A 15,606-nucleotide genomic window follows, 5' to 3' on the forward strand; every position below is an offset into this window, starting at 1 on the left:
AAATTGTGGACTCATTTAAAGGTGCAGTGTGTAACTTTTCTGGTGTGTCCGTTGTCTGTTAAACGTATCTATCTCCATGGAGAAGGATGTTGTTTACATTGTTTTTCAAGCCATTTTACGTCGATAACTGAATAATTGCAAGATGTGTGAGCGTAATGCCGTACTGTGGAACATTTGAGACCACTGCTAGGCAAATCCATCACCAGAGAAGTTACGTAGTGCACCTTTAAAATACGGATATTATGAAAAGGTGATGTAAAATTATACAAGTAAGAACATGGTACACATTTAAACCATAAACCAGAAAAGTTACTAAGTCAAACAAAGCAAAACAGAATATTTATGTACAAGTTTAAGGTTCACAAATGCTCTGATGCTAAGCTAACAAAGCTACTGCTAATCTGCTGTCTGCCGACCCGCTAGCCGCTCTGCGCTAACCCCGCTAACCCCGCTAACTCCGCTAACTCTGCTAACTCGCTGAGCACTGCATTAGAAATATATGTACATGAGGTTAAATGAACTCAAATATTCTTCTTATTTTGACTTGAAGGTAGGGTGACCAGAATTTCAAAATAAAAAACTGGGACGTCTCCGTTTTTTTTGGTGGTTGTTAATAAAATTGTGACATTAGTGTAATTAAGGAAAACTGTTACGCAGAGACCATTCATGACTAACACATGAGTCAGTATAGTCACATTTTCTTTGTGTTTTGGTCATTTCTAAGAAGCTTTTCTATATTTTGCCTAAACAAATTACAATTTATGCTACTTTACTGTTGACATGAATCAAACTGGTCCAAACTAGTGACACCTGAGACCTGGGTATCATTAAGAAGTTGATACGATATATACCTCGATACATAGGCCACGATATGATACATCCCGATACAGTGAGCTACGATATATTTCAAATCGATTTGATACTAAAAGTCTTTGTTAAATCATTTCTTGTACAAAGTTAATATGAAACACAAACAGTTTAATCATCAAAACAGTGAAAATGTCAAATGTGTCACATACATTTATCCAAAACCAGTGATTTGTCCCAGTTTAATACAAGATATGTCCCAGGCAGGGGTGAGCAAAAATATCAAAATATTGATATATCGTATTGTTTAATGTGGTGATACAGTATTGATATCAGGGGTTGCTGTATCTATCTATCTATCTATCTATCTATCTATCTATATATATATATATATATATATATATTATATATATATATATATATATATATATATATATATATATATATATATATATATATATATATATATATATATATATATATATATATATATAGATATATATATATAGATATATATATATATCGCCAAGTGTATTTTTTTGGTTTATTTTACTAAATAATTTGGATACAGTGCCAGAGTTTTGTTGCTTGTTTGGAGGAAGGAAACTCATTTATGTGACACATTTGACATTTTCACTGTTTTGATGATTTAAAATATTTGTGTTTCATATGAACTTTGCATAAGAAGTGGTTTAACAAAGACTTTTAGTATCACAGCCATGATTTGGAGATATTATTTTTTATTGAACCGTAATGAATTGATTTGAAATATATCGTATCGAACCGAAAGTGCACTGTATTGAGATATGTATCGTATGGTGGCCTATGTATCGTATCGACTATCATGTGAGTGAGTATAGTCACATTTTCTTTGTGTTTTGGTTATTTTTAAGCAGCTTTTTACCTAAACAAATTACAATGTATGACTCTCTTTACTGGGATCAAACTGGTCAAAAATAGGGACACCTGGGACATTTTTTGTATAAAATTGAGACAAATCAATGGTTTTGGATAAATCTGCTGGGACAAGAGACACAGGACAAAACTGGGACTGTCCCGGGGAAATAGTGACATCTACTCATGATGATACAGTATTGATATCAGGGCTGTATCGATATATCGCCAAGAGTATTTTTTGGAATTGTTCACTAAATTATTTTGTTATAGTGCTTCAGTTTTGTTGCTTGTTCAGAGGAGCAAGCTGTTTTGATGATTCATGTGGGTGTGTTTCTTTTTCACTGTGGTTTAACAAAGAAGTGCTTTAATAAAGACATTTAGACATTATTTTGTATTGAAGTGTATCAAATCGATTTGAAAGATCTCATATCAAATCTAAAGCTCACTGTATCGAGATGTATCGTATCGTGGCCTATGTATCGAGGTATATATTGTATCGGCAACTTCTTAATGATACCCAGGTCTCAGGTGTCCCTATTTTGGACCAATTTGATCCCTGCCAACAGCAAAGTGGCATAAAGTGTCATTTGTTTAGGTAAAAAACAGAAAGGCTGGTTAGAAATGACCAAAACAGAAAGAAAATGTGACGATACTGACTCACGTGTTAGTCATGAATGGTCTCTGCAGAACAATTTTCCTTAATTATGCACTCGTTTCACTTTTTTTTTTATTACCAACCACCAAAAAAACGGGGATGTCTCAGCTTTTTATTTTGAAATTTTGGTCACCCTACTTTATACGCTTCTTTATTCTCTTTCCTTCACCAACGTTAAAAATGTTTGAGTTATCTTTAATCAAGACGTTGTATTGCCATCAAGGTGATACACGTAGGATTCTGCCGTGTTGCATAGTGTTGGTACAAATTAAAAAAATAAATCAAATCGGCTTCTCCCTAGTGTGTTGTTAATCTTCTCAAAATAAAGTCATTTCACCTCATGTACATATATTCTTAGTTTGCAGTGTACCTGTCGCTGGCACTAACCTGCAGTAGCTCCCCCTGCTGGCTGCTCTGGCTCCTCCCGACCTGCACCGTTAGTTTCTCTTTCGCTCTCTCTTTCTGTCTCTCTTTTTGTCATTTTTTCTGAACTTGAATGCTAACCTCCTCCTTCTCTTCTTTTTGACTTTCCCCTGGACTGTGTCTCTCCTTTTTTCTCTCGTCTCTTTCACTTTCACGTTATGTGCAACAATGACTACTACTACTACTACTACTACTACTACTACTACTACTACTACTACTACTACTACTACTACTACTACTTCTACTAATATCATTTGTCGGTCTATTTCATTTCTTTATTCTTCATCATTCACTACTATTCCTCCTCCTTCTCCTTCTACTACTACTACTACTACTACTACTATCACCACTTCTACCACTACTACTATTACTATGCTTCCAACTATAAACACGACATCCAAACTACTACAAATTGTCTAATCATATACTAATTACTACTGCAATTACTACTTTTTCTATCACCAATCTCATCCTGACATTATATTCTTTCTCATCTACTACTACTACTTTTACTCCAACTACTACTACCACCACCACCACTACAACTTCTTTTTCTTTTACTTCTACTACCACTACTCCTACTACTACTGCTACCACCACCACCATTACTACTATTACTACTGCTCCTGCTACTACTATGCTTACAACTACAAACACTACTACTTCCCTACTGCTACTTCTCTTACTTCAACTATCACTACTACTATTACTACTGCTCCTACAACTTAAACTACTGCTACTACTACTGCTACTACTACTACTATTACTACTACTACTACTACTACTACTACTACTTCTCCTCCTCCTCCTCCTACTACTTCTACTACTACTACTCCTCTTCTTACTACTACTACTACTACTACTACTACTGCTTCTCCTCCTCCTCCTACTACTACTACTACTTCTACTACTACTACTCCTCTTCTTACTACTACTACTACTACTACTACTACTGCTTCTCCTCCTCCTCCTCTACTACTACTACTACTACTACTACTACTACTACTACTACTACTACTACTACTACTACTACTACTACTACTTCTCCTCCTCCTACTACTACTTCTACTACTACTACTCCTCTTCTTACTACTACTACTACTACTACTACTACTGCTTCTCCTCCTCCTCCTCCTCCTCCTCCTACTACTACTACTACTACTACTACTACTACTACTACTACTACTACTACTACTACTACTACTACTACTACCACTACCACTACTGCTTCTCCTCCTCCTACTACTACTACTACTACTACTACTACTACTACTACTACTGCTACTACTACTCTACTACTACTACTACTACTACTACTACTACTACTACTCTACTACTACTACTACTACTACTACTACTTCTCCTCCTCCTCCTACTACTACTTCTACTACTACTACTCCTCTTCTACTACTACTACTACTACTACTACTACTGCTCTCCTCTCCTCTCCTACTACTACTACTACTACTACTACTACTACTACTACTACTACTACTACTACTACTACTACTACTACTACCACTACCACTACTGCTTCTCCTCCTCCTACTACTACTACTACTACTACTACTACTACTACTACTACTACTACTACTACTACTACTACTACTACTACTACTACTACTGCAGTCTTCCCTGTGCTCTCCTTACGACATCCTTCAGTGCCGCCTGTCTCCCGTTTGCTCCACCCTCCGCGCTCTGGTCGCCATGGACACCCAACCAAAACAGGAAGCTCACCCGTCCACTTCCTGCTGCCCTTCCTGCCTTAGCCCCTCCCCTTCCTTTGTTTCGGTGACCACGCAGACCCCGCCCCCTTCCTGGCACTTCTGGGATCTGATTGGTCCAAGCCTGGTTCATGTACTTTGTATTTTGCTGCTGTTCTTAGCTTATACCTGGAGCGAACTGACGTAACTGAGGGTCCTTTTCTCAGAGTATTAGATGACACGTTTATTGACAGTTGATACTTTGCAGCTGATATCATCAACAATCCGTGGGGGTGTGATGCTAACTGTAAGCACTGCTCTGTCTGAGGCTTGTCAGACTTTAATCTGAGCTTTATTTGAACACAATTTGATCAGAGCTGGTTTATGACAGGGCTGCAAACTGGAACGTAGTAGTCTAAGGACTAATCAATCGTCCGTGTCTATTGTTGCAGTTACACGTTCTACTGTTTGCCTAAAACGTGTGAATGTTTTAAAAATTCAAGTGTTCAAGTGTCATTTACATTATACAAGTGTCAATGCTGGACAAAAACGGGGTTCCAGGGAAAAATTTTTTTTAACAAAATTTGCTAAATTCTACAGCATTTCAGAAGGTACATGAAATAGTGCAAATATGATTACAGTTTTAGTTCCTAGTAATTAAAATGAAACTTCTTCCAACAGTAAATGGACTCTTCAGTAGATTCACACAGGATGGGATCTCCACACATTAGTTTATGATGAGCTTGGTGTCCTATGTAGGTCTAACACAGTCTACAGAGAATATAGAATCCATTTAGTACTAGTCTACTAGATATTTTGAACTCTTTTACTAGTACTGTTATTGTATGTATGATCACCTTGCAGTGTGGACAGTGGCTCTTGAAAAACAAACCGTCCAAACCTTCTGTGGAGTTCTGAACCATGGAAGTATAGATCCAAGATGCGAACTCATGTTTTGTTGTTTTTATAAGAGCTAAGTCTATTGAAGATACGTAGCCACCTTATTGGTAATACAGAGACAGTATTCGGAAGTAACTGAAAACATGTACGGGGAATACATATTCTGAATACTTATTTTGAGTTCTGAAGAGAATACAGCTCCAAATATAATACAGTTACTTTCTTAAAGGGAAATACACTGCTGTACTTGATCTCATATCTCACAATTTAGGGAGACGTGTTTTTACCTCTCCTCAAAGAAATACATGAATGTTAAATACAAAACCAACCACTGTACGCTTCCGTGATCGTGTCCAAGGAGAAGAGAAGGGAGCAGAAGTTGTGAGATGCCTTGTGTAGTTGCAGCACATCCTTCAAAGCTCTGTTCACTTGCTGATCAAGCTCTGAATGCTAGGTTTGTGACATCTCTAATGTGTCAGCTGAAATCATGAAGATCATCCTGGACTACTGCTTCACTGGGTCCATATCGCCCAGGAAAACCTTCAGGAGCGCTTAACACCTGCTGTCCACTTACATCGAGTGGGATTATCCAAACCTGCAGTGAGGTTATGGACCAACAACTGTCCCTCTGTAACTTTGGTGGTCAAAGGCCATTGCAGAACCCAACCAACGGCACTGAAGTGTACAACAACCTTGCCAAGTTCTGGGTGGACGATGAAGTCACACCACAGTGCAGTGTTCCTTAACAGATCTGTGTACCTGGTTAGAGCACGACCTGGCAAATCACACGAGACTAGAAGTACGCCCATGCATTCTTGAAGGTGCCACATTAGTATGGCTTTGCTGGATGGTTTGATCTACACCATAGGCAGGTACGATGGAGAGGAGAGGCTGGAGACAGTCAAACGATACTTTCCAGGGGACGATGATTTCACCAAACAGAGCACCGACTCCAGCAGCATGACGTACAACAGAAAGAGCTACTTTTGTGGAGGCTTTAACTGTGAGCAGTAACCAATCAGCGGACCATGATCACACAGATGAGGAACATGTGTAATCTACGCGTGAACCCCGTGGAGACCTGCAACCCCAGTACAAACACGTGGTGCCCCGTACTCAACGTGCTGAGCGGCGCAGTAACTTTAGCATCGAGGTTGTTGACGAGTGGTTGTATGTCATAGGTGGGTACAGCAGCTTCATCATTCGTTGTGTGGAATGTTTTGATGTGAGAACGCGAGTGTGGTTCGAGGGACAAGGCATGGAGACCTCTCACTCTGCGCTTGAGCTGCTCCTCCTGATGACGATCCCACTCAGGAGTAGACTGTCACTCATTTCAATAAAAAACACCTATTAACTGCAACAAGTTTTTTTGAACAGACATACTTTTTTCAGGTATTTAATATTTAATAGGGATGCACTCCTTTTTCAAAAACAGTACAACTGCTTCTTTTTGAGTCCTTGCCGATACCAAGTAGTCTAATAATTTTTGACAGTCTTTGTTAATGTGTGCATTGTGTCACCATGGTAACACCACAGAGATACATGTAGAACACCCCCAACGTGATGTCACTGCAAAGTATCAATATTTATGTTATATCATATAGACTAAAACAAGGGAGACCAAACTGTGGCCTGGGGTCCACATATGGCCCCTACAATTTTGCTGGCCCTCAGAGCTCCTGCTGAATTGACCCAAATGATCATAGGCACACATTTTATTGTAATTTTAAAGCCACAGTATGTAACCTTTTAGCCATATTGTTTATTTTTATTTTTTTTTATTGTGGATAAAGCACTGAAAAAGGTGTGTTCTTACTGTGGGCTTGCATCTCCACCAACCTGACCTGTACCTGCTTGTTTCCATGGAAATGTTGTTCCTTTAGCTATAATATTCCAGAGTATGGCATAAAACTTGTTTATCTCCATGAACAATGTCCTGAAGTATGGTTTTAACTTTCAGTTTCCATGGAACCATGTGGGTAAATGTGCCACATACAGAAAGTTCCATACTGTACCTTTCATATCATAGCCTCAATAAGAAGCCTTTGTGTGGTGGTACAGACGTGTGGATGCTCTAGGCCTTATTCAGTGTCCCAGTGACTCTGTCAGAGCTGTGTACATGCATCCATCTGAAGAACTGCACTGAACATCAACACGTGTGTTTCAATAAGAGGTTAACACCTTTAGAGTTAAGACTACAGTCTACTACAGACTACTCTACAGTTTATTGTCAGGACTGGGGGGGCTGTGCAGAAGCATTGCAGGGGCCCCCAAGGTTGTCCACACAACAAGCAAGAAAGAAAATAAGAGTTTTAAATCAACTTTATATAAGATATTTGTTTATATTTCATTATATTAGTATTAATGGAACTGGAATGTGTTGTTTTAACATGTAAATCTAAGGAGAAAACATGACATACTCTTTTATATTTAGTGTAAAATATGACTGGAGGGTCCCTGTGTGATCTGCACATAGACATGGGGACTGTGGCACATAGACTTTGGGAAGGTCTGCTCCAGACCATTTGAACTAGTCTCTGGTCTGGAAGACTCTGGGTTTAGAGTTGTACAGAACACATTATGTACTTTCTGATTTAGCACAAACTTTAAGAAACAGCACACAGTCTGAAGCCATCACTGAATGAAAAGGCCTGAAATGTTCAACTTTATAAATGACTCTGTAATATTGTAACATTATTAGTTACCCTATATTTTGTATATACATGATTTATATTAATGATATATAAGGTATAATAAGTATATAATAAGTTATCAGACTATGCAACAACACACACACACACACACACACACAGTCCACTGTACTTTTATCATGCTATTTCTCTTCAGCATTTACACTAACAGGCTTTATACTGTTCTCATATTAGGGACATGTTTGGAAGAGAATTTTTGTCTTCAGATTTAGATTTTTTAAGTATTTTGAATCCCTAAATGAAAATTTCTGCACAAATTTGTTGCATCTGTATCTTCAGGAAAGAGTGTTTTAAATTGAAAACCCCAAATCCACATGTCACACTGGCTGTTCATGATCTGTTCATGATCTGTTCATGATCTGTTCATGATCTGATCATGATCTGTTCATGATCTGATCATGATCTGATTTGTGGTGTTATCAGATTATTGAAGTGTCATGTAAACAGGTCCATCTGAGGTGAGTAATCGGACTGCTTTCTGACTGTTCACACCGGTGCAGGTTTGACAAAAATGAAAAAGGTTCCATATTACACAAAATTGACTCTTCATGTTTCCTCCTCAAAAACACACCTGGAGTTATGTTTTGTTTCATTCACACATGTTGGATTATTAGTCTGTCAGCATCTCCAAAGCTCCAGATGCTCTGTTCCACTTTATGATGTCATGAAGTGGTAGTTTTCAAGTTAATAGCTACTGACTGGAAATTGTAGAGCTGAAATGATCCAAATGATTCTAGTAATGATCTAGTATCAAGTTAAAAAACACAGTGGAGCACTTCCTGTATTACCACATGACATTAGAAGATAGAACAGTGTTTTCTGTTTTAGAGAAGAACTAAATCTGCAGGTTTGTGTGTTAAACGTGTGTGAATGAAACTAAACACAACTCCAGGTGTGTTTGTGATGAGGAAACATTAGAACATAGATCAGAATGACAGTAATATGGTCCCTTGAAAGATTGAAAAGAGTATTTTAAAATCCACTGTACTTTGTCTTCCAAAAATAAGAGTTTTTCAAAAGATCCATTCACCAGGGGTTTTTGATGATCAGATTTCTCTTGTGAAATCAGATCTAATTATGGGTTTATCTGATATGCTGTTCTCTGATTTCTTCTGGCCATGTAAATGTACCAACAGGCTTCATGTGCGTGTGAAGTGAAATACAGTGTTTTGTTTAATAAGCAGAGGGTTTACCTGTGACCTTTAAGGGACTCACGTTCAGACAATATGGACTAACCAGTGACGCTATCAGAGTTGAAGCCCATTACACTGAATGTGGGTATGGGCACATGTGTTTCAGCCCAGACATCATCAAACTAATAAAGTTTTACATTGTCTTTACATTTTGTCGTCTCACCATTTTCAGATGCAAAATGAACAAGCTGATTTACACAGGTTTAAGCGAGGTTTGAGGTTTAATTTTCCAACCAACATGGGAAGGTGTTATAATTAAAGTTTGGAAGTGCATGTGACAGGCTAAACAATAACTACTGATTTCACTAAACTGCTGCTAAACTGTTACCAAGCAACCATAAAAGAGAGAAGAGAAAACAACACACAGTGAAGGCTCATGCTCACCTGCACAGACGGAGGCAGGAGCAGACAGAGGAGCAGAAACCAAGCTGTCAGTGTCAGTGCAGACTGTGGAGATCAGCCAAAGGTCAACCACGTTCACACTGCTCTCACTCCACTCCAGAGAGAGAGTGGAGGCGCTCTGAGACCACCTGTTTGAGGCGCTCTCAGGCCCTGTCCACACTAGTACGTATTCAATTCATTTTTGTTGTGAATGCAGTGTTCGTTCACACTAATCCGATTGAAAACGCCTCCAGAGACTGAACGATCTGGTGCCACCAGCTCCCACAAATTCATTTGAGTACAGATCTGATCCGGCACCGTGTGGACTCCTGAAAACACTGATACTCTGATGTAGGTCTATGCACCACGAAGTAATTCACCGCCAAAACACTAAGAGGCTAGAATATATGTCCATTCATATAAACGGTCTGTTTGTACGATCTGCAGACGTATAATCTCTCAAAAGTTTAACATGAATCATCTCCAACACAGAAACACATAACAGACTCACCATCAGCAGAACACCCCTCTGTCACAGAAAGAACACTCATATTCCACTGAGTCATGTCCTTTACTCCAACAGAAGCTGACAATAGCGAGCTGTTTTTTTTTTGCACTCAGTTTATGCAAGTTATCCACACAGCTTTGAGCATATTTGTTAACGTTTTACAGAAACAAAACTAAAAACCACATGGCTCATTAGCATAAACTAAGCACTCAAAAAAAACAGCTCGCTTCTGTCGGACTAAAGGACACGACTCAGTGGAATATGAGTGTTCTTTCTGTGACAGAGGGATGTTCTGCTGATGGTGAGTCTGTTCTGTGCTTCTATCGCGTTGGAGATGATTCATGTTAAACTTTTCAGAGATTATACGTCTGCAGGTCGTATACATAGACCGTATATATGAATGGACATATATTCTAGCCTCTTAGTGTTTTGGCGGTGAATTACCTTGCAGCGCATAGACCTACATCAGTGTATCAGCTTTTTCAGGCTGGATCAGATCCGTACTCACATGAATTCGTGGGAGCTGGAGCTAGTGTGGACGGGGCCTTATAGTGGCTCTTTACTGTGCTCTGAAATGTGACTGTAGAGTTCACACCAGCCTGAGCTCTTTTACATCGACCACATCAGTGACAGTGTGAAAAACACCCCAGAACTCACCACTTCCTGTATTTTTGTACTTTTCTTCTTAACTGTTTTTCCATAAACAGCAACTAAACTCATGTAAAGCTACGATAAATACTGACCACAGGTACTGTCCACCAAACCAAGAAACACATGAAAACCTGTCATACACAATCCATGTGTCATTCATTCATTCGTTTTTCAAAATAAACCAAAAATAAGAAAACGAAAAAAAAAAAAAACTATTTTCTTCATGATTTGTCTCCAAAACCAAAATGAAAAAAAAAGATAATGATTCAGTTTTTTCAGTTTTCGATTTTGCATTTAAATGAATAATGGAAAAAATGTAAAACGCCATTTCCCCGTTTCTGAAACTTAAACTGCGATGCTGGACTGAAACCAGGACTGAACCAGGACTGAACCAGGACTGAACCAGGACTGAACCAGGACTGAGTGTCAGGATGGGCCTGGAGGTGCGCCCTCGTAGACTGTTGGGTGATCAGGACTGAGACCGGGACAGAGACCAGGACTAAGACCAGGATCAGACTGGGACCAGGACCAAGACTGAACCAGGACTAAAACAGGACTACAAGAAGACTAAACCAGGACTAAACCGGTCTCAGTCCCGATCTGGTCCTGGTGTCATTCCTGGTCTCAGTCCCGGTCTGGGCTGCGTCTGGTCCCAGTCTCAATCCTGGTCTCAGTTCTGGTCTCGGTCCCGGTCTCGGTTCCGGTCTTGGTTGCGGTCCCGGTCTCGGTTCCGGTCTTGGTTGCGGTCCTGGTCTCAGTCCTGGTCTCAGTTCTAGTCTCAATCTTTGTCTCAGTTCTGGTCCTGGTCTCAGTTCCAGTCTCGGTCCCGGTCTCGGTTCCAGTCTCAGTTGCGGTCCTGGTCTCAGTTCTGGTTTCAGTCCTGATCTCAGTTCCGGTCCCAGTTCTGGTCCCGGTCTCAGTCCCGGTCTCAATCCCGATCACCCGACAGTCTACGCGAGCACACCTCCAGGCCCGTCCCGACACTCAGTCCTGGTTTAGTCCTGGTTTAGTCCTGGTTTAGTCCTGGTTTAGTCCTGGTTTAGTCCTGGTTCGGTCCAGCATCACAGTTTAAGTTTCAGAAACAGGAAACAGCCATTATCCGTTTTTTCCATTATTCATTTAAACACAAAATCAAAACTTGAAAAAATGAATCCTTATCTACTTTTTCATTTTGGTTTTGGAGACAAATAATGAAGAAAATAGTTGTTTCTTTTCTTATTTTTGGTTTTATTTTGAAAAACGAATGAACGACTGCCACACGGTTTGGACACGCTTAAACCAAACGACATCAGTTTGTCAATGAAACATATTTTGGGACTTACTGTAGTTTATTTGGTGCATGGGTAGGTCCTGAATCGTCACTTCCAAAATACATTAACTTTATTTGTTTAATATTTTTATGATCGTGTCTAAATAACCCACTCTCCCTTGCTCCCTACTGCCCCCTCTGTCCCTCCTCTGCCACTTCCTGGTTCTGTTTTTGGACTATATTTCCCAGGACAAACTGTGTCTCCCTCACCACATCCTGGAGGAGAAGGGCCTGGTGAAACTCTGCGTCACGGTGCAAGCCCTCGTCGACCACACCGCGCTCGGGACGTGAGCAAACCCGGGACAAAAAGCACAAAACGCACACTGAAAAACCCACCAGAGGAAAGGGAGGAAGATCCCCCGCGGCTTGAGGTCGGCCGTCTCGTCTTCTTCGCGGCGCAGACCGGACGAGCGCCTTTCAAACGGACTGTGTGATTGCAGTTGTTGTATTCAGGTAAAACTACATAAACAGCACTAAAGTTTATACAGACCGCAGGGACAGTTTCTATTATTTTTATGTGAATTTTTGATGGTAAGTTTAGGTTTAAAAAGTAGATTACTGTGGAATTATCATTAAAGGAACTGTATATAAGATTTTTATTCTTAATGAAATTGCCATGGTTTCTGAAGTCAATTTTCCATTTATTTTTCTCATAGATATTTAAAAAAATTCGATTATCTATCTGCAGGTTAAGGCTTTGACAATGTTCAGTTGTGGTTGTAAATTTGTGTATCATTCGTTCATTCATTCTGTTCACAACAGATAATGATTTCGATTTTTCAGTTTTTGATTTTGTGTTTAAATGAATAATGGAAAAAAACGGATAATGGACATTTCCCGTTTCCGTGACTTAAACTGCAATGCCGGACTGAACCAGGACTAAAACAGAACTAAAATAGGACTGAACCAGGACTAAACCAGGACTGAACCAGGACCGAACCAGGACCAAAACAGGACTAAAATAGGACTGAACCAGGACTGAACCAGGACTGAACCAGGACTAAACCAGGACTAAACCAGGACCGAACCAGGACCGAACCAGGACTAAAACCAGGACTAACCAGGACCTAACCAGGAATAAATCAGGACTGAACCAGAACTAAAACAGGACTAAACCAAGACTAAATGAGGACTGAACCAGGATTAAAACAGGACTGAACCAGGACTGAACCAGGACTAAAACAGGACTAAACCAAGACTAAACGAGGACTGAACCAGGATTAAAACAAGGGCTAAACCAGGGCTAAACTGGTCTCAGTCCTGGTTCTGGTCCTGGTCTGGCCCCAGTCTTAGTCCTGATCACCTGACAGTCTACGCGAGCACACCTCCAGGTCCGTCCCGACACTCCTGGTTTAGTCTTGTTTCAGTCCGGCATCGCAGTTTAAGTCACGGAAACGGGAAACGGCCATTATCCATTTTTCCATTCCAAACACAAAATTGAAAACTGAAAAAACTGAATTGTTATCCGTTTTTTCATTTTAGTTTTGGAGACAAATAATGAAGAAAATCCTTCTTTTTTCATTTTCTTATTTTTGGGTTTATATTGAAAAACGAATGAACGAATGACACATGGATTATTGTAGTACTTTTTTTTTTTTTAACAGTAAGAGCGCTGGTTTCACACAGTTCCTTTAAAAGTATTTCACAATATTCTACTTTAAAGCTGCATCGTGTAACTTTCCCGGTGGAGGCTCCGTCAAATGCTTTTCTCCATGGAGATGTTATTGATTTGTCTAGAATGTTTCACAGTATGGCATTAAACCTTTCTATCTTCATGGAGACCAAACCAGATCAAGTTACACGTCTGATCTGTGGAGAGGCGACCCTGCTCACAGTCAAAATGCCTAGTTTCATGTTTATCTAGGTATTTTTGAGCTATAAAACCACCTGTACTTGAATAAATGTAAAGTAGAGCTGTTTAATGTCACACTGTGGAACATTCCAGGAAGAACAATGACATCTCCATAGAAACAAGCAGGTGACAGACCCCCAACCAAAAAGTTACACAGTGCATCTTTAATCTTAACAGAAACTGGGATGAAATGACTGGGAGCAATTTTTGATCCAAGAAATGGGTCTCATGTTTTTATTTATTCAGTTAGATTTTGTTTTATAATGTCACGAGCAGGAAAAAAAACATGTAAATTATGCAAAATGCTTTTAAAATATGCAAGCACAAAATCAACTTTTTTGCAAATTTGGTCATTTGTAACTTGTATTTTTCCAAAAATCTTAAGGCTTTCCAAAATGTCCTGTTAGTTGCCAATGGAAAACAAAGAATAGTTTTAATTAATTGAGTGCGAAATATTCAGGGATGGGACGAGACAAAATTTCCACAAGACGAGACGAGACGAGATTTTAATATAATTCTTAATATGTAAATTTCACTGTTTGGTTTCCAGTTTCGGGCTCACAGTTTTGTTATTTTATTTCATAGTTTCGTTTCCATTCTAGTGCTGCTTTTTTGGAACTGTAAGAGACGCAAATGTAGCCTGATGGTTTCACTTCGTGGAAACCGTCTGACCTCACAGCATTAGGATTCGTTCGCTCGACGGTAGGCGGATGCTTTTTTTATTTAAAGGGCCCATCTCATGCAAAATCAACTTTTCCGAGCTTTCTGCTTTCTAAGAGTGATGTGTGGGCCTTGTATTTGTCGCCGAAGTGTTTTTTTAGATTGATCCAGCGTTTTTTTTTTAACAAATTGCAGCGTATTTCTGCCACCCTTCCACGTGACAATGAACTAAAGCTGCTACAACGATGACACGGCAGATACACCTATGACGCGATTGACGTAGAAGAAAACACACCCGCCCCGCTCCACCGCCTCCACCCTGACTGCAGTGTGCACAATATAATAAGTTGATCTACTAGTGTTTATTAATACTTTACCAATCAGTAATGTTCAGCTGATGTCGACGCGGTGCTTGAGCTTCGTGCACCTCAAAGTCCTCGTCCGATTCCAGGTCCAACACATGCGGCTGAACGCGCTGTATCTCCATGATGAATAAAAGTTTATTTCTACCACTGTCAGGGTGCACGTCTGTCTCCCCCTCCCTCCCTGAGATGGGCGGAGGAAGGGCGGCTCACTCAGAGCCTACGCAAACCCCCAGGTTCCAAAATGGCCGCCGATTCATGTCAATGGGCCGAGCTCAATGGCGCATGATCCCAGATTAGCCTAGCCTACTTCCGGTGGCTGTGGGCCGACCGAGCATGTGCAGTAGTGCTCTTTTTCTCCCGCGGGCACATGCGAATGCATGCGAACGCACGCACGGTGCACGAGTTCGTGTATCACGTGCTCGCTTTGACCAATCAGAGTGAGAGGAGCTAGAGCGGAGCAGAGCGGAGCCGGAGCTAATGATTATAAAGCGTTTGTTAAGACAACTGAAGGATTTTGAGCTGAGAAAAAGCGTATGATCTAAAAATAGGTAAAAATCACCACAAAATCCGACATTTTTTAAAGTTGTAGAT

General features: G+C 40.0%; 1 protein-coding gene across 2 annotated transcripts in view; it reads left to right on the forward strand.

Annotated features, from left to right (window-relative positions):
• The window catches only part of lrch1 (leucine-rich repeats and calponin homology (CH) domain containing 1), a 107,079-nt gene extending 91,473 nt beyond the window's left edge, over positions 1–15,606 (forward strand). For both annotated transcript variants that reach the window (XM_020931675.2, XM_055148258.1), the window contains one exon: positions 12,328–15,606. In XM_020931675.2, the coding sequence (XP_020787334.1) occupies positions 12,328–12,429 (102 nt within the window). In that variant the 3' untranslated portion in view covers positions 12,430–15,606. The remainder of the gene's footprint in view (positions 1–12,327) is intronic.

This window comes from Boleophthalmus pectinirostris, unplaced genomic scaffold (assembly GCF_026225935.1).
Source record: "Boleophthalmus pectinirostris isolate CB_2022bp ecotype Guang Dong unplaced genomic scaffold, ASM2622593v1 HiC_scaffold_1, whole genome shotgun sequence".
Lineage (NCBI taxonomy): Eukaryota > Metazoa > Chordata > Actinopteri > Gobiiformes > Gobiidae > Boleophthalmus > Boleophthalmus pectinirostris.